General features: G+C 39.5%; 1 protein-coding gene across 1 annotated transcript in view; it reads right to left on the bottom strand.

Annotated features, from left to right (window-relative positions):
* ubl3a (ubiquitin-like 3a) overlaps positions 1–14,734 on the bottom strand; it is a 96,575-nt gene extending 81,841 nt beyond the window's left edge. The window contains exon 1 of the mRNA XM_078545373.1: positions 14,105–14,734. Within this exon, the coding sequence (XP_078401499.1) occupies positions 14,105–14,131 (27 nt within the window). The 5' untranslated portion in view covers positions 14,132–14,734. The remainder of the gene's footprint in view (positions 1–14,104) is intronic.
* Between the last annotated feature and the right edge of the window lie 5,641 nt (positions 14,735–20,375).

Genomic DNA, 20,375 nt, shown 5'->3' with positions numbered 1-20,375 from the left:
ACCTCTATTCAAGAAAGGAGGGAGAACAGAAAGCAGGAAACTATAGGCCAGTTAGTCTAACATCTGTCACTGGGAAATGTTGGATACCATTATTAAGGAAGTAGTAGCAGGACATTTAGGAAATCATAATACGGTCAGGTAGAATCAAAATGGTTTAGTGAAAGGGAAAATAATGTTTAACAAATTTATTAAGGTTTTTTTGAGGATGTGGCAAGCAGAGTAAATAAGGGAAACCAGCAGATGTAGTGCATTTGGATTCCCAAAAAATATTCGATAAGGTGCCACATAAAAGGTTACTGCACAAGGTAAGGACTCATGGTGTTGGGGGTTTATAAATTAGTGTGGATGGAAGATTGGCTAACTAACAGGAAACAGAGTCAGGATAAATCAGTCGTTTTTAGGACAGCAAACTGTAACTAGTGGAGTGCCACAGGGATCATTGCTGGGATCTCAACTATTTACAATCTATATTATTAACTTGGATGAAAGAACGGAGTGTATTGTAGCCAAGTTTGCTGTTGATACAAAGATAGGTAGGAGAGCAAGTTGTGAGGAGGACACAAAGGATCTGCAAAGGGATACAGATAGGTTAAGTGAACGGGCTTAAATTCAGCAGATGGAGTATAAAGTGGGAAAATGAGAAGCTGTTGACTGGCAGGAAGAATAGAAAAGCAGAATGTTATTTAAATGGAGAGAAACTGAATGCTGTGGTACAGTGGGATGTCCTTGTGCATAAATCACAAAAAGTTAACATGCAGATACAACAAGTAACTCAGAAGACAAATGGAATGTTGGTAAAGCACAAGATTCTGAGGGGGCTTGAAATGATAGATGCTGAGAGGATGCTTCCCCTCATGGAGAGAATCTAGAACTAGGACGTACAGTTTAAAAATAAGAGGTCTCCCTTTTAAGATGGAGATAAGGAATTTCTTCTCTGAGGGTCATTAGTCTTTGGAATTCTCTTCTCCAGCGAGCAGTGGAGATTGGGTCATTGAAGATATTCAGGACTGAGTTAGACAGATTTTTGATCAGAAAGGGAGTCAAGCATAATGGGGGCAGACAGGAAGGTGGAGTTAAGGCTACAACAAATCAGCCATGAACTTATCAAATGGCAGAGCAAGCTCGATGAGCTGAATGGCCTAACTCCTGCTCCTAATTTTTATGATCTTATGCTATTTAGTGTTGGGTTTGCTACTCTTTACTGCCTTGAGTGACAAATAATATGTCGATACAGTCAAGTAACTAGAGACAGGCCTTCAAGAACAAAGTATCAGTTTGGAAAACACGAAGGCTGGAACTCTCCTCAGTGGATGTAAAAGATCTCGTTGCACTTTTTCAAAAAGAGCGGGGCAGTTCTCCTCATATCCTGGCCAATATTTATCCCTCAACAAACACCTGAAACAGATGATCTGGTGTTTAATTTCATTACTGTTTGTGAGAGCTTGCTGTTTACTACTCAGTTGATGCATTTCCTACATTATGAGAGTGAGTACATTTCATTGATATTTAACTGATATCCCGACATTTGAGACATCCTGAAGTAGTGAAAGGTGCTAGATAAAGATCAGTTTATTTTCTTATGCTTGGTTTAGTTTAAAATCACTTCGAGCAATGGTTTCTCTAAACGTTTTTAAAAATTCAATTCAAAACCTATGTTCAAATAAATTAAATTAAAAATCACTAAAAGTAGAAATGTTCAAGTGATAGTCGTTTTTAGGCTGCTTATAGAGTCATTACGCACAGGAGTCCATTCAACCCATCAAGTCTATGCTTCTCTCCGGAGGATCTAGTCAGTTAGGTTTTTCTCATTCTATCCCTGTAGCTCTGCAAGTTTATTTCTTAGATGTATTCCATTAGCCTACTGGAGAGGCAGCTATCTCACACTGGTTACACAACTCATACTATGAGAAATTAGCTATAACAATTTCATTGTTAATCATGTTGAAGCAGCACTTATTTAAAAATGTAATATTAAAAACTTGATTACCATGATATTCCTACTTCAAGTTATCAAAAACAATAACTTCAATTTAAAATCTACTTACTAATGTAAATTAAATCTTCCATCAAATCTACCTAGCAACCACTTTATTTCATTACAGTATCACTTAATAAATTCGGTCAAATTGAAAGTAATAAAACCAGAATGAAGTCATATTACAGTACCAATATCCTGAAGATAAATCACATGAGAACAATACACCAGATCAGTAGAGAGGCTGAAGGTCAGCACCCATGGGATTTGAATTTCTCATTAATAAATCAGAAATCCATTCCTTCTAAACTATCTGTCTTGTTCCCCTTATCCTCAACAAACCCTGAGAAATATTGACTCCACTGTAGAATTTCATCCATGAAGTTCTGGAATCCGCATTTTAGGAAGGATGTGATTGCACTAGAGAGAGTGCAGAGGAAATTTACCAGGATGTTGCCTGGGCTGGACAGTTTTAGTTATGAGGAGAGATTGGATAGACTGGGGTTATTTTCCCTGGAGCAGAGGAGATTGAGGGGGGACATGATTGAGGTGTATAAAATTATGAGAGGCATAGATAGGGTAGACAGGAAGGGACTTTTCCCCTTGGTGGAGGGATCAATGACCAGGGGGCATAGATTTAAGGTAAGGGGCAAGAGGTTTAGAGGGGATGTGAGGAAGAATTTTTTCACCCAGAGGGTGGTGGGAATCTGGAACTCTCTGCCTGAAAGGGTGGTAGAGGCAGAAACCCTCATAACATTTAAGTATTTGGATGTACACTTGCGATGCCATGACATACAAGGCTATGGGCCTAGTGCTGGAAAATGGGATTAGAATAGTTAGATACTTGTTTGACTGGCGCAGACTCGATGGGCAGAAGGGCTTTTTTCTGTGCTGTAGACCTCTATGAGTCATTAGAATGCAAACCCTAAAAAGATTTCTAATTTAAATCAAATATCCACATATAAACAAACATTTTTTAAAAATTATACACATTTCTAAACAATCAGAAGTTTGAGAAAAAATACAGGTGTCATTTAACTAAGCTATGCTATCGTGACATTACAAGGACATGTCACATGGTTCAATTAGTATTATAAACTTTGTTATGAAAGGAGTATTAAATGGAGGAAAATTATAGCATGCCATGTAAATCCCAAAGAACAAATTGTTTGCTGCTTTTATGCTACAACAGATGAGCTGAGGCAGGGGCAGAGTTGGGCGATGTTAGAGATGGAAATAGGTGGACTTAGTGATGGTGCAGATATGTGGACTATAGACATCCCGTGGTCAAATATAACATCAAGGTTGCAAACTGTCTGATTCAGCCTCAGACAGTGACCAGGGAGAGGGATGGAGTCGGTGGCTAGGGAACTAGTTTGTAGCAAGGACCAAATTCAGTGGCTTCGGTCTTCCCAATATTTACTTCGATGATGTTTCTGCTCAACCAGTATTGGATTGTCTCAAACAAGCAGTCTGACAATTTACAGGCAGTGAATGGGTCGTGATGAGTCCAAGCTAGCTCTATTTATCATTAGAATTAGATATTAGGGAATATGTGTTTTAAAACATCAAATTAGTTATCTACTTCATTCACCAGATGCAGGCATTACTGGCACATGCCTAGTCGACCTTCAGATGATAGTATGTGCTAGGCTGTCTTCTTGAACCACTGCATTCTAAGTGGTGAAGATACTCAAGTGTTGTAAGGTTGGGAGTTCCAGGATTTTGACCCAGCGATGATGAAAGAACTACATTATACAACCAAGTCAGGATATTGTGTGGCTTGGAAGGAAGTTGGAGGTGATGCTGCACTTGTCCTTCTAGGTGGAGGGAGGCGACAGATTTGGGCCATGCTCACAAGTTCAATGGTTCTCATTTGCTTGACTTTGTTAGGAAGCTTGAACAATGAGTTCTGGAATGGGTGTGTTATTTTGGCCATTAAATTTCTATGCATTGCCACATGTCGAGGTGCTGGACCCTATCTCTTAACATTAGTGACAAGAATGCATCTGGTTCTCGTGGTTGTAGCTTGACTTCATGCCCCTTCTCATTGTAGCTCAACTACCCGTTAAACAAATTGATCTCTACTTCCTTTTACATTGTAGCCAGCTCTTGGGAAAGTGAGTTAAACTGCACAATTGTCCCATATTTTCTAACATTGAACTGGTCTTCCCAGAAACCAGCTACATCCATTCCATCCAGGCAAAGACTATCCATGGCATTCTGGTCAATGATTGGGGAGAGCAGCAACGCCATGATGCCACTACAGACAGAATAGCACCGTATCTGTGCCAACAATCTCCCACAGCATTGTGTGTGTTTAAAAGGTAAAGGTTTTATTAAGGGATTAATTTCTTGCAAACCTTGTGAACTCTCTTAGGCATATCCCAAGATACTATTTGAAGAACAAGGGAATTCTCCTTCGATCCCATGCTAACATTTTTCCCTAATCTGTTTTTAGCAATATTGGTTACCTGGTCATTGTTACAATGCTTCTTCTTGGATCTTGACAGTGAACAAATTGGCTGCCACTTTTCCTACACTACAATAGTAACTACACTTCAAAAGTACTTAATTGGGTGTGAACAGTCTGTGCATGCATGGAATTGCTGTTCCACAGGATGTAGCTGGTTTACAAGAAGACTAGTCCAATGTTAGAAAGAGAATATGGGACAGTAATGCAGTTAGCTCACTTTACAAAGGTCCTGAGGCTGTGAAAGGCACTTTATAAATGCAAGTCCTCTCCTTTCTATCCACACTGTTGAGTCTTTTTTTCGCGCGGTTATAATGCAATCTGCACATTGGCAGAGTCTGAGCTAACTTGCTATGCTGCCACAATATATTGCATTGACACCACCACTAACATACATTGCTGCTGTCAGAGAAGCAGTAAAAATGTTTCCTGGTTACCATAAAAAGAAATCCAATAATTTTGTTTCAATAGGTTCTGCTGCTAAACATTTACATGTGATCATGAAACATAAAAAGGCTATGTTTTTCTTCTCTCTCAGGATATCAACTTTTAATTGTCTATTTTCCTCTTGCGTCTCCAATTCTTATATATTTTGAATTCCAACCCTAGCCCTTGAGTGTATATATCAAAATAACAGGTCAGTTGGCAGTGGTTTCTGGTACAGATGGAACAGGTCAGGAGAAAAACAAAATCTGGGAGTTGCTGCAACATAAATGAGGGGAAAAAAACTAAGATGTGGCATGAGCTGAAGAGGAAGAAAGGATGCATATTATGAATGGAAGAAAAAGGATCTCCTTGGAGGGTACAAAGATGGGCTTGTACCAAGAAGGAACAGGGTGTGGGAGCAAGAGTTGGCAGCAGCAAGGAGGCTTGTGTCCAGGAGGGATTTGAATGCGAAGGTGGAGAAGAAACACTGTAGCTGGGTAAAGTAAAGTTAGATTCAGGAAAATGCACAAAGCTCAGAATCTGATCTTTTGGCCATAAACCACCACATATAAAGATTTGGAGACTCACTCACTCCCTTTCAAAACCTTAAAACCTTGAACTAAAACATTGTCGAGATCAAGATCTGCTTTTATTGCTATGTCTAGTTTTCCTGGTTGAGGGACTTGAGGTCACCAGTGAATCACAATGTGGGCTGGTGTCACATATAGGCAAGACTACATGGTTAAGCATGGCAGGTATGCTCCCTCTACAAGAGCTTAGTGAACAAGTTGGTTTTGTACAACAGATTGACAGCTTCATGGTCATTTTTTACTAATGAGTTTTTATATCTAAATTACTTTTTAGTAAATTCAAATTCTCAAACTGCCAAATGGGGTCTGACTTCATGTTATTTTGAATATAGTCCAGGTCTCTGGATTACTAGTGCAGTAACATAACCACTCTACTACCCTAAAGTACTTGGGTGAACCAAGACAGTAGCCATCATTATTTCACAACAAAAGTTCAGTATATTCTCATTCACGCTGAATTCCCACAGATCAGGTTTCACAGCAGCATAGTTTTGAAAATGACGCAAGCAGTTAACTGGTCATATGCTTCTCAGACCAGATCAAAAGCTTACTTCACCACATGATGGGCACGGACCTATCATAAGGACTGCAGAACAGGTTTCCAAATAATATAATTGGAGCTAACATACACAAGCAAATGCACTGCATGGTACTGTATTAAGCTATACAGAGGAAGTCAAGCTTTAATTCTGGGTAGCAGCAAGAGCTTAGAAATTGGAGGTTGGATGATTACAGGTTCAGTTCAGCCGTGATGTCTCCAAGTGCAAGTAGCCTATTAACATAAACCAGCCAAGCTCAGAAAACCGGTTATAAAAACAAAAAGCTAAAAGCTACTGCGGATGCTGGAAATCCAAAACAAAAACAGAATTACCTGGAAAAACTCAGCAGGTCTGGCAGCATCGGTGGAGAAGAAATCAATTGACGTTTCGAGTCCTCACGACCCTTCGGCAGAACAGTTCTGCCGAAGGGTCGTGAGGACTCGAAACGTCAACTGATTTCTTCTCCACCGATGCTGCCAGACCTGCTGAGTTTTCCAGGTAATTCTGTTTTTGTTTCAGAAAACCGGTTACTTGGATAAGCTATCTACAGGTGTTGGCAACAATGGATCTGTATCCAAGCATGGGCTACTTTCAAAGTAAAAAGAATTTTTAAATATCAGATTTGGTTGAATATAAGTTTGTCATAAGTATACTGCAGTCAGAAAAAAATCATGGTTACAGATAATGAGATGACAGTAAAGAGGGCTTCAATAAAATTGTGATCAATTAGATTGATGTTCAATCAAAAAAATGATTTGGTAATTTCTTGTTCAATATCATATGCATAGCCATACATTTAAAAACCTGAATCCAGCACCCACAACTAGCAAATTAGAAACTACCAAAGTATCAAAATACAAGCAGGAAAGTTCTAGTTATCAAAATAGTTGCAATGTGACACTTATAATTTGTACCTTATTAAGCAAAGAACCTCATTGTTCAGCATGCCAAACAACAACTTACACAACTCAAATTCAAGGACAGCTATCCACTTCTCTCTGCCAGCATCTGTGCCATAGGTGAAAGGGATGTGATATCATTGCTGAAATTGTGCTAATGCAGCTGGGAGAAGGTTTTCCACCTTCCAGTAGCTGGACCTGCATGGCTGAAGGCTACCACCACAATTAAAAATTAGAATGTTTTTGTAATTCTACTCCCAACTACAAAACAATGAGATGAATAAGAAAATCCTAACTTGGGCAAGCTAACCTCATATGCCAAATGGAGTCTGAATTCATGTTATTTTGATTATAGTCCAGGCCTCTAAAGTACATCCCCTAAAGTACTACCCTAAAGTACAACAAGATGCTGCAGAGCTCTCCCTCTTTGACTAACCAATGATCTTTGTGCCACCAGAATTCCAGTAAACCTGGCAACACACAGCTTGGACACAGCAGACTCGCACCATCCTTAATGAAATTTTACTAAGGCCATCTTTGACTGAAATTGTCTAATTTTTGTACAAAATAATTGCCAGGGTTCAGAAACAGAATTTCAGAAACAATGCTCCTCCACCAATCACATTTTCAATGTTTTTCAAATAACATGCCCTTTAACTTTTCAGACAGAAATTACCTACGCTACAGCTGAAGATTCCAAAACTGAAACATTTTAATACCAACATCTGCACCAATTTGCCATGGTGGGACAACCTTAGAGGCACAAAATGCTGTAAGAACATTTCACTGTCATCAGTGCCGATTAACCTTCAATATTTTATTCAACAACAGGAATTTACTGAAATATTTTGCATTAATCTTCCCAACTCAATTCTAATACAATTTTTCTGAATAAATTGCTTCATATTAACACTGTTGATAGATTACTGTGTTTTGGGAGAATAAGCTCTTAAAGCACGTTCTACAGATGGTGACAGTGTGCAACTATTCCGTGAACAATGTGTAGAATTCAGACTCATGTAAGGGCCTCAAAAAATTGCAGCTAAAACAGTTCTAGTTTTATTTATTGTGTTTATTGCTATTTCCATTCTTACTTATTTACTAATCTGTGAAATAACTGAATTGTTTTGAAGGCACAAATCATATTAATTAGGAACAAAAGCTTACAATTTTTCACTCGTATTGATGGTCCAATATGGCTTTCTACAAAAGATGCAGACTGCCCAGTTTCAGCTGGATCCCTGGGGAAGAAAGGAATAAAAGGTTGTGTGTTCAGCTACAGGTGTAATGACCTGTTATGAGGAAGCTTGGAAGATCAGCCTCCACCTCTCTGGACAGGAGAGGAGAGGAGAGTGCAGACTAACCAGGAGAAAAAATGAAGTCAGAAATTTTCTTATCACTTTTTCTTATACATTTACCTGAACTCACCAAGGCTACAAATCTGACTCCAACTTCAGTGAGAAACACCTTTGGATGAGCTGTTCTTGATTATACCCCTTGAAGGACACAGCACTTAAGCAAAAGTTGATGGGACAGATGTTCACAGCTTATTGTCCTGCTTCTTAAAATTTGACAAAACACTCAATGAAGCAGTTTAATTAACAAAAAATATTACGTGCAGCATTCATTTTGGCTGCACTTGATCTTGCTATAACTATTAAAAGTGAAATTGAGCTGGCTTCAGTTTCAGTAATTCCTTTAAGCAATACTGACAGATGCCTGAGAATGCAGTATAAGGCTTACATTGGGAGAAACACATCAGCTTCCTGATCTAATCAAAATATTGGAAACTGGTGCACAATGGAGGGAAAGTGCTTCTTGTGATGAGTAAAAACAGGGATATTCATCCTCGGTCACACTTACTAAATTCCAGGCACCTATCAATGCTGTTGGCACTGCCCTCCACTACCCCCAACTCTTCCAAAGCTATGACATCAAAACAAATTCCTCCATGGCCAGCTCCATCCCATCCCTACAACCTTCTCCAACAAAGTTGTGTTTCATTGTCTCCAATTTTCCAACTGTGCATCCCACCAATGGCACAATTATCACAGCTTGTACTTGACCGCGGTACCTCCTCTCTCACTCAAAACCTCTCCCTGAACAAGCCTCCAACTTATGTGCCTATTCTTCGCCTTCTTTGAAATGGTCAGGGCTGTTTTGCTACATCAAAATGAACAAAAGAAGTGCAAATTGTTATTGTGGAAGAATCAATAAAGGTATTGGCAAAGGGCTGAAAACAGACTGTCTAAAAACAGAAGCAGGGAGAAAGGAAAAATATGCACAAGTGTAAGATATTCCAAGACACTTTCAAATGTGTTTTATCAGGGGGTTGCAGGAAAGGAGTGGGGCATTAAACAGGAGTCTCAAACAATTAGAATGAACTCAAGGTTATGTATTTAATCCAGTGCAGTATTGATATCAAAGCCAATACTATAAACATGGCCATGCAAAAAAACAAAAAAAAACTTACAAAAGTAAGCTATGAACCTCAATTAGTTTAAAAAGTGCACTTAGTTGCAATAGTTGTCTATCTACAATGTGCACACACAAGTGTATCATTACCCCATACAAAATAGTGCATTGTCTTTTCCTGTCATGTAACAGAACAAAACATTTCCTTTCCCAGTGAACCCAGTTTCATTACAAAAACGCCTTGATTGAATACTAGTAAGAAAAATGCCAAATAGCCAGAAACTGAGATGGTGAAGTGTTTGTGTCATAAAATCACTTTAAATATAATCAAGGCTGTAACACAAAAAACATGCACTTGCATCTCCCTAAAACATTTTCAAAGTCTAAACACACAATGTATTAACTCTGAAGACTTTTGTAGGAAAACACACAGGCATTTTGTGCACAGCACAATCCTATTATGTTTTTAGTAATTTCAACTGAGGGAGGAATGTTGGCCAGCACACTAGGAAAAGTCTTTGCTCTTCAAAAGACCATGGTATCTTTAATATCCACTTGAAGTTTGGTTTGATATTTCATCTAAAGGTTGGCAACCCAACAACATCTCTCTCCTTAAGTGCTGCACTTGAACATCGCTTAGATTACAAATTCAGCCTCCTAGTATGGAGTTCAAAGTGACATACAATTCACAAAGGCAAAACCCAGATTAGAAATTAATATGTTGCTTTACTATGTCACCATGATTTATAACACACTCCCAGAACGTGTTAAATACCCGATTATATAGAAGACACTGAAATTTGAGCCACCTCTCATTCACTTAATATTTGTAACAAAATAATGGAAGCACAAATTGGATGAGAGGCACAACAATATTCCCAATCTTCACAAACTAGTCGACACTACTTTATGATATATATATGTGTGAGCACAAGTGAGTTTCCAATAAATTCCCACCACCTAAATACAATTAAACTGATATACAATTAACACATTTAGTACAGTTCTGACAAAAAATTCCACAATCCCTTCTCCATTAAGTCATGTTTTTTATTCTTTCATGGGATGTGGGTATTGCTGGCAAGGCCAGGATTTATTGCCCATCCCTATTTGCCCTTGAACTGAGTAGCTTGCTGGGCCATTTCAGAGGGCAGTTAAGAGTCAACCACATTGCGGGTCTGGAGTCACACGTAGGCCAGATCAGGTAAGGATGGCATATTTCCTTCCCTAAGGGACATTTGTGAACCAGATGGGTTTTTACAACAATCGATGATAGCTTCATGGTCACTATCACTGGGGCTAACTTTCAATTCCAGATTAATTGAATTTAAATTCCACCAGCTGCCCTGGAGGGAATTTGAACCCGTGTCCCTAGTTTGGGCCTCTGGATTACCAGTCCAGTGACGTTACCACTATATCACCGTTTTTCCCCCCCGAGGAACAGGGAACCAAACATTGGAACTTATTTTTATTAACTGACCAGACAAATTATATATATTTGCTCAAAATTGATCAATTTAAATGATTACTTAAAGCTGCCATTTCAGATCTCAAATTCAGCAGTCATTGAGCTGATAATAAATAACTCCACAGGATACAAATATACAGAAGTGCAACAATTTAAACTAACAAGCTGCAGCCCACCTATTCAAATTAATCCTGTTACTGCTTTTCAAAATGGATAAATGGGACAAGAGGCAGCATCCAAAGTGAGAACTGGAAAACATTAAGGAAGAGGCTATTTTTCTGCAACAATGAGGTCCCTCAGTTTACATCTCTCTCTTTTTCATCTCCCGCATCTTGACACCAAAAACTGAAGTAAAGACTTTTCAGTCACTACTGAATTCTTCCCTCACTCTGTACATATAATACCAGTTTAGCCCGATCCTCATAATAGGAACAGCAAGTCTTCCAATTGTCAGCGAAATAAAGGGAGGGGCCCCAAAGATCAACCATTAGGACTGGTCTCAAGACATAATATTAGTATCAGCTAAGAACACAGCAAACCTTGACTCCAATTCCCCAGTCTTAATTAAGATAGGGTCTTCACAGACATCAGAAAGACACTTGAATCTCTTGTGTACAGGCTCTGCTCAACCTCAGCTCCAAAAGAACAATGTTCTAATTCATACCAAGTTCTCTACTGCCTTATTGAAATACATTTTGCCGTTGACAAATCGCTCACTCTCATCCCCATCCCCACACTGTGCCAAAGAAAGAACTTTAATAAATGATCTAAGTAAATCAAAAAGTTTTAATAATCAATAATAAATTTGAATATTAAATGAGGTTGGTGTAGGAAATTATTTTCAGGTCTTAAAAATCAAACAGAAGCTGTATTCCACTGCCTTTACAGTTCAATTCTTGATTGAGAAGTTCTTTACAACACCACTGAAACAGAATTGATTTTTTGTGGCATGTCTCTTGGGAAATGGTTACAAACAGTAGCTTGAAAAATCTGCAGTGATTTTAATGTGCATCTGGCTGCTGTATAAACCACCCGGCAAAATAAAGCAGCCACTCTCGACATCTACGAGAGCAGCACAGTACCGTAAAAATACTAGACGTTGCCCTTGAAACCCTGGCAGCACTCTTGCCCCAGTCAAAAAGTTAGGAGTTCAAGTCTCACTCCAGAGACTTGAACACATAATCCAGGCTCACACTTCAGAGCAAAATGTGCACTCCACCACCAGGGATGCTGACTTTCACATAAACTGAGGTCCTGCCTGCCCCCTTAGGTTGACCTGAAAACTCTCGAGGCACTATTTTGAAGAACAGAGTACTCAACCATGGTGTGCTGGCCAATATTTAATTGCTTAATCAGCATCACTGAAAGAGATTATTGCATTTCTGTGAGGCCTTGCTGCATGCAAATTGGCTGCCGCATTTCCTACATGGCAAAAATGACTATACATCAAAAAGTACTTAATTGGCTGTAAAGCACTTGAGCTGTCCTGAGGTACTGAAAGACACTATTCAAATGCAAGTTTTTCCTACAGGAAATATAAATGCAACATACGTGATCACTTCTTAAATCCATTTACAAATTGCTCCTTCAAAAATGTAAGTTTGTTACCCTCTATAGCCACTTTTGTTTACAAATGCCGCAGACTGCGTTTTCTGTCAGCAAAAGGACAACTTGTAATGAGAATGGTTAAATTATGAAATGCTTCCATACGAAGATAATAACTTATACACTTATGTAATGAAAACACCCTATGTGTCTTGTAACATGGATGTTAGAAATTTGCATTACCTTAAAGATGGAGTTTGTGAAAAATGGTCACTAAAAATAGGCTTAACGCACAGTGGAAAGAGTTAACCACACCCAAACATCACAAGTTGGCACAAATTACATGCAACCATTGTTACTAAAGTGCTAGTATATGTTTCTCAATCTGCGCAAACAAAAAGATGCACCAAGCATTTCTTCACAAGGGCAGTGACCCTTCCCAAATTATTACTTGTGCTTCTTTAAAGGCACCTTCCCTTATCTGCATTGCTCACTAGGTCCTTCCCTATCTGCACTATACACAAGTAACTAGTCATGAGTTTAAAGGTTACTTTATTGTTGCTATTCCTATTGTAAATTAAATTAACTGTTCCAGCAAATACGAACGCCTGTGTATTACTGTGACTTTGTACATGGCATTTATTCCTGTTAGTGCAGTGCTATGGATAATATATAGATAGATTTGATTAGATTAGATAGCCGTGAAAAACACTATACAACAAAGGAAGTAGTTAGCAGTAGAAAGTTACAAGTTAACAAAATTAATGAAAGAATATTGAATGAAAAATGTATTTCAGTTATTACCAACACCTATATTACTTGTGGTTACTGTTTTCGAAAGCTGGAAGTTTAGAGTTCTACATCTTTGTTTAATTCCCTAAAAGCAAACATTAAATGAAGCCAACTGGGACTGATTCATGTCTGCAGCTAGATATTATTATTCAGAAAACACTCTCAATAATGATTCGTTTCTCCCTAAGTGTTAAACATTGATATTTTGGTATCAAAATATTGCTTCAGCATAAAAAGAAACTCTCTATTTTATAATTCTTCATCTTTTAACCAGTGGATCATTATTGTATGGACAACTGCAATGTCATTGCAATGGTACATGAAACAAACATACTTGTTATGGGTGAAAAATTAGACTGAATTTATGTATCGAGCAGCACATGAAAACCGGTTCTGTTACATTTTACTTTAGCGCTGCCTTAACCAAACATACATAGCAGGAGCCACCCCGATACCATACGTACACAAAATCTATTTGTGTATTAAGGATGCATATGAATTTCAGGAAACACACCTCATCATTACCCCCACTGATTATTATCCGACACTATAAAAAACACAACACCAAATAACATTTGCATCACGCAAATAATTCCCCGGGGCTCCCTTTTTACTGTAGTTTAGTCTCCAGTTCGATATGATCGGTCGGTCACAGGAACATTTGAAATGACAGCTCCCCTTCATAAACATAGCCCTTTAAAATGAACACTTAACTTTTAATTAAACTAGCTCTTTTACCAGTTGAAAGATAACGATGGTCATAAATGAAGCTACAAATGAAGTTTGCGTTTTAAAAAATTCAGTTAAATCTTTCTCACACTCCCACAATGTAACAGAGACATTTCCTTTGCGACCACCATTTACTGACTGCCTTTACGTTTTGCAATGCCTCCACTATTGAGGAGGTGGATGTAAGGGTTTTGTTAATGAACTCAATGGAACTGACATTAGAAGAATATATAACCTGTGTCATGTTTCTTACCATATCCGCCGGTATACAGCTTGACATCTTTAATTCTATCCGTCTATCTATTTGACAACCACTGCCAGGGATATTCGCAGCTCCCTCCGCTCAGTTTCCAAGCTCCTTCACAACAACGGGGCGGAATTCAATCCAGAAAGGAAGGAAAAATAAACAAATAGAAACTCAGAGCCAACCACACGAGTTCTGTCTTCAAGCAATCGCAACCTCCCTGAATGTGGCAGCTCAGTTCACAGTAAAAGGCAAAAAAGACCGAGGAAAAGACGAGAGGTGCCCACAGGGAGAAGCAGAGACTCGTTAAGTTTTAAAATGTGCGAATTATCTCAACTGCAAACCGAGCCGAGAACAAGCTTGCTTCCACCGTAAGTTAAAGAGAAGCAGAGGGGGAGGGTGAAGATTAAACAGAAATATCCTTTAAAACAGGCGCTTCACAGTTGAGTCAACACTTTAAATACTGACACAAACAGAAACTCTACGTTGTCCCTTTCATATTCCGGAAAGACAGTTTAGCTAAGTTCTCATTCTTGTTTCACTTCAGGACGATCCCAGTCCAGCCGTTCGTCCTGTCATTTTTCTCTCTCAAACCCAATATGGCGCATGGGGAGAAGGCTGATCGCAGAGCGACGGGGCCTTGCGTCACTTCCGGTCTAGCCTGCACCAGGGCATTTGGGGAATTGTAGTCCAAATCGTTGGCGGCTCCGTTCTATCGCACGCAAATCGCGGCGGATATGACTACAACTCCCACAAGGCAGTGCGAACGCCATGCAGCATTCGGAACGCTTTGGCGATGCGATCTTACATCATCCTCACGTTGGCCCCTATTCTGCGCATGTGCGTGGGCATTTAAAGGACCAATGTAGTAGGATAATGACACTGATTTTTATGGCTTTTATATCTGTGTTTTGTATCCATTACATCAACGAATTACGTCTGCTTATATTCATTAAGATGATGCACTGCCCGAGAGTGTGGTGGAAGCAGGTTCAATCGGGACGTTCAAGAGGGAATTAGATGATTATTAATGTGCTGGGTGACGGGGAGAAGGCAGGAGAATGGCATTTGGTGAAATGCTCATTCGGAGAACCAGTACAGACAGGATGGGCCAAATGGCCTCTTTCTGCGCTGTAACAATTCTGTGTTAGTGCTAAGAAACAGAACGCGTCTTCATCTTGTTGCACCTACTGTTATCACCAGATGCCAGGTTGGCACAAAAGACCAGTGGCTGACTAATGCCACTTTTATTCTGCAGGTTATACACCAGCACCTGTTCGAAGCAATCTGAACCAACGGCTTCGTTGTACTGCCGGTCCCTCACTGTTTTTACTTTAAGTGAAACCAAGTCATTGTCCACAGTAACCCAGTGTCAGTACTGTATTAACCAGCATCCAAAAATGCTGCGAACATTTCAATATTACTGACGAGCTGGACTACCTCTGCTGACGTTAGAATTTCAAAGCAATCCAGAACAAGTGAAAACATTTTAAACATTAAGATTAAATGTTTGGCTTTGTATCAACTGCAGTAACTACTGCACATTTTCACTGAATAATTCTGTTTCACTAACACGTAAAGTTTCTGGGATTCGTCACTATTTTATGCACGTTGCTGCCACTTGCGAAATATAAATCATGTGAATATAGTTGGGTCAGGAAACTAATTTCTGCTCGCTGTAAGAGTGAATGTGAAAGTGCCAACTAGAATCCAGGTGGATGCCTTCACTGCTGGCATCGAGGCACTATAGATCACCACAGTCAAATCACCATAATGGTTTGTAGGTAACACGTGATTCTTCCCAGCGAACTGTCCAATGTGTATTTTTGTCTGTCAGTTTTAATATAGATCTTTCTAATCTCCACTTTCCTACAATTTTCTTGTTCCACAATAATACAATTCAGCCAGGCTTTTCTGAACATTGTGTTTTTAAAAACGTATCTGGCGGTGGCGCAAAATGGGCGCTATCGGATTGGCCGCGTATAACGGGCGGCACCACTAGAGGCGAATTTCTACTCTTCATATGTTTTGATAGTTGTCCGAAAGAAAGAAAGCAAACATTATATAATACCTTATAATTTCCTCATTATTTCTTTTATTACAGGTTCTTTGTTATGTAGGCAGATAATTATGCAGAACAAGGTCCCACAAAGTGCAGATGAGATGACCAGTTAATCATTTTTTGCTGATGTTAGTTGGATGAGAAATTCTACTCCAGGAGAATTTTCGGCTCTTTTTTAAATAGTGCAATGGTGGCATTTATGACTACCTGAATAGGTAGACAGTTTAATGGATGATAGAATAATACAGCCCAAAAGGAGGCCATTTGGTCCATTATGCCAATGCTGCCACTTTGGTATTAGTCCTGCTCAATTGCTCTTCCCAATTAACACAGTACTTTCTTTCCCTTCAAATATTTATCCAATTTTCTTTTGAAAGCCGCTATTAAATCTGCTTCCATCACCCTTTCAGGCAGTGCATCCCAGATCACAACAACTCGCTGTGCCTGAAACATTTCCACCCATTGACTCTGGTTCTTTTCCCAATTACCTTAAATCAATGAATTCTGGCTATTGACCATTCTGCCTAACTTTATCCATCAATACTGTAGATTCTCCTAACTTTCTCCATCAATACTGTTCATGAGTTTGGACACCCCTATCAAATCTCCTCTTAACCTCCTTTGCTCTAAGAAGTGCAATCCCTGGCTCTTCCAGTCTCTTCAAATAACTGAAGTGCCTCATTCCTGGCATTATTCCAATACATTTCTTCTGTGCTCTCTCAGCCCTTGACATCCTTAAGTGTGGTGCCAGAAAAGGTGGCACTTCCTACAAACCAATATTCCTTCAGTGGTGCACTGAAGTGCTAACCTAGTTTATGTGCTTAATTCTTGTATTGATGCTTGAGTCCATGCATGACCTTCTGAATCAGAAGTGAAGATGCTACTAACTGGACCAAGTTGATGGATTTACTTTCACCTATTTTAGAAACAGTAGGTGTTAGCTATTTATCTTATTCTTTGTTTGCTTTCTGTTCAGGGAAGAATATTCATTCTTGGTTACTTTCATGTACCCCCAACATCATGGGCTCTTATCTTATTAAGTAGCCTTATGTGCAATATCTTATCGAACACCCTTTGGAAATCCAAATATATTACTGGTTCACAGTATTACTGGTTTACCTTTATCTATCCTGCTAGTTACCTCCTCAAAGAAATCTAATAAATTTATTAGGCACGATCTCCCCTTCATGAAGCCATGCAGACTCTGCTTGATTAGATTATGTATTTCTAAATGCTCTGCTATTACATCCTTTATAATAGACCCCAATATTTTCCCAATGACAGATGTTAAGCTAACTGGCCTATAGTTACCTGTTTTTTGTCTCCCTCCCTTTTTGAATAAGGATGTTACATTGGCTGTTCTCCAATCCTCTGGGACTTTTCCAGAATCTAAGGATTCTTGGAAGATTACTACCAGTGCATCCACTATCTGTGTAGCAACTTCCTTTAATATTCTAGGATGCAACCCATTAGGTCCAGGGGACTTAAGACCCATTAGTTTCCCTAGTACTTTTTCTCTAGGTGATAGTTAATGTATTTATTTCCTCCCCCACTTTTTCCCCTTGATTATTTAGGGTTTTTGAAATGCTATTAGTGTCTTCTACCATGAAGACTGATGCAAATTACTTATTCAACTCCTCAGCCATTTCCTGGTTCCCCATTATTATTTCCCCAGCCTAATTCTCTAATGGGCCTATGTTCACTTTGGCCTCTTTCTTTTTATATATTTAAAGAAGCTCTTACTTTCCATTTTTATATTACTTGCTAGTTTACCCTCAAAGTTTATTTTCTCCCTCTTTATTATTTTTTGGTCATCTTTTGTTGGTTTTTAAAACTTTCCCAATCCTCTGGCTTACCACTAATCTTTGCCATATTGTATGGTTTTTCTTTCAATTTGATACTATCCTTAATTTCCTTGGTTAACCATGTTTGGTTTATCCCCTTCCTTGAATCCTTCTTCCTCACTGGGATATATCTTTGTTGAGAATCATGAACTATTTTCTTAAATGTCTGCCATTGTTTATCAACCGTCTTTTCTACTAAACTGATTTCCCAGTCCACTCCAGGCAACCCTGCCCTCATTCTATTGTAATTACGCTTATTTAAGCTTAGCACAGTTGTTTCCAACCCAAGTTTCTCACTCCCAAACTGAATGCTAAGTTCTACCATATTATGGTCACTGTTTCATAGGGGGTCCTTTACTCTGAGATAATTTATTAAACCTGCCTCACTACACATTACTAGATCCAAAATAGCTTGATCCCTGGTTGGATTCACAACATATTGTTCTAAGATAATGTCCCAAATACACTCTATGAATTCTTGCTTGTGTCTACCTCTGCCAATTTGATTTTCCCAATCTACATGAAGATTAAAGTCACCCATGATTAATGTACCGCCTTTTTTACATGCCCTCATTATCTCCTGATTTATTCTTTGTCCTACAGTATAGCTTCTGTTAGGAGGCCTATAGAGTACTCCCACCAGTGTCTTCTTCCCCTTATTTTTCCTTCACCCATATGGATTCTACATCTTCCGATCCAAGATCCTTTCTTGCTACCGTACTTATTCCATCTCGTACTAACAAAGCTACCCCACCACCTTTTCCTTCCTGCCTGTCCTTTAGAAAAGTCACATACCCCTGAATATTTATTTCCCAGCTTTGATCTCCTTGTAACCGTGTCTCTGTAATGACTATAAGATCATATCCATTAACCTCTATTTGTGCCGTTAATTCATTAATTTTGTTCTGAGTACTATGTGCACTTAAATAAAGAGCCATTAATTCTGCCTTTTTATCATTTTTTCCCTTTTTGACCCTATTTGCTGTTGTTTTTTTATGTTTGTACACTCTGTCCCTTCCTGTCACACTCTGGGTATCATTACCTAAATAGCTGCCCTGCAAGGCTGCCATGTCCTTTTGCTTCGTAAACCTACATATTGCCTTTCCACAACCCTCCCCCCACCCCACCATTTAGTTTAAAGCCCTCTCCACAGCCCTAGATATTCGGTTCACCAGGACACTGGTCCCAGCATGGTTCAAGTGAAGCCGGTCCCACTGGAACAGCTCCCTTCTACCCCAGTACTGATGCCAGTGCCCCATGAACTGAAACCCGTTCCTCCCACACCAATCTCTGAGCCATGCATTTAACTCCTTGACTTTATTTAGCCTATGCCAGTTTTCCCTTGGCTCAGGTAGCTATCCCGAGATTATTACCTTGGAGGTTCTGCTTTTTAGTTTACCTCCTGACTGTTTAAATTCTTTCAGCAGAACCTCCTTTCTAATCCTATCAATGTCATTGATACCAACATGGAAGACAACAACTGGATCCCTCCCCTCCCATTCCAAGTTCCTCTCCAGCCCTGAGGAGATGTCCTTAACCCTTGCACCGGGCAGGCAGCACAGTGTTTGGGACTCATGCTCACGGCTGCAGAGAACACTATCTACCCCCAAATTATACTGTGCCCTACCACTGCTACATTCCCATTTCCTCCCCCCACTTGAATGGCTTCCTGTACCATGGCGCCATGGTCAGTTCGCTCATCCTCACTGCAGTCCCTGCCCCCATCCACACAGCTTGCAAGAACCTTGTAACTGTTGGACAGTTGCAAGGGCCGAGGCTCCTCGAACGCTACCCCCTGGGTCCCCAAACCTGCTTCACCTGCAGCCACACCCTCCTGCCCCTGATCACAGACCAAATTTGAATGACCTAATCTGAGGGGTGTGACCACCTCCTGGAGCAAAGTTACCTAAAGGTAACTTTCCCCCTCCCTGATGTGGTGCAATGTCTGCAGCTTGGACTCCAGTTCCTTATCTCGGATCCAAAGTTCCTCGAGCTGCAAACATTTGGTACAAATGAGTTTGCTCTGGATCACCTTGGTGTTCAGCAGCTTCGACATGCTGCAGCAGCAACACATTACCCATCCTACCATTGCTATCGTATTTTATTCAATATATTAATTAGTTACTCTAGTACCCCCACTCTTTACACTTTATTATAATAATTTTTTATACACACCAGTATCCATCTTATACTTAACAAGCTATCTTTAAGAAAAAGAGAAAAAAAAGACTAGAGATGTAAACACGAACTAAAGACCTTACTTTACTTTAAAGATTAGAAATACTCACCAATCCTACTCACCAATCAGCTGCTCTCCACGCTCTTTTCCCTCTCGTGCTCTTTAATGGTCTCACACTCTTCTCTCACTCTCTCA

Source organism: Cetorhinus maximus, chromosome 7, assembly GCF_964194155.1.
Source record: "Cetorhinus maximus chromosome 7, sCetMax3.hap1.1, whole genome shotgun sequence".
NCBI classification, from domain to species: Eukaryota; Metazoa; Chordata; class Chondrichthyes; order Lamniformes; family Cetorhinidae; genus Cetorhinus; species Cetorhinus maximus.
Note: the sequence above shows the minus strand (reverse complement) of the source record. Positions and strands in the feature narration are given on the sequence as shown.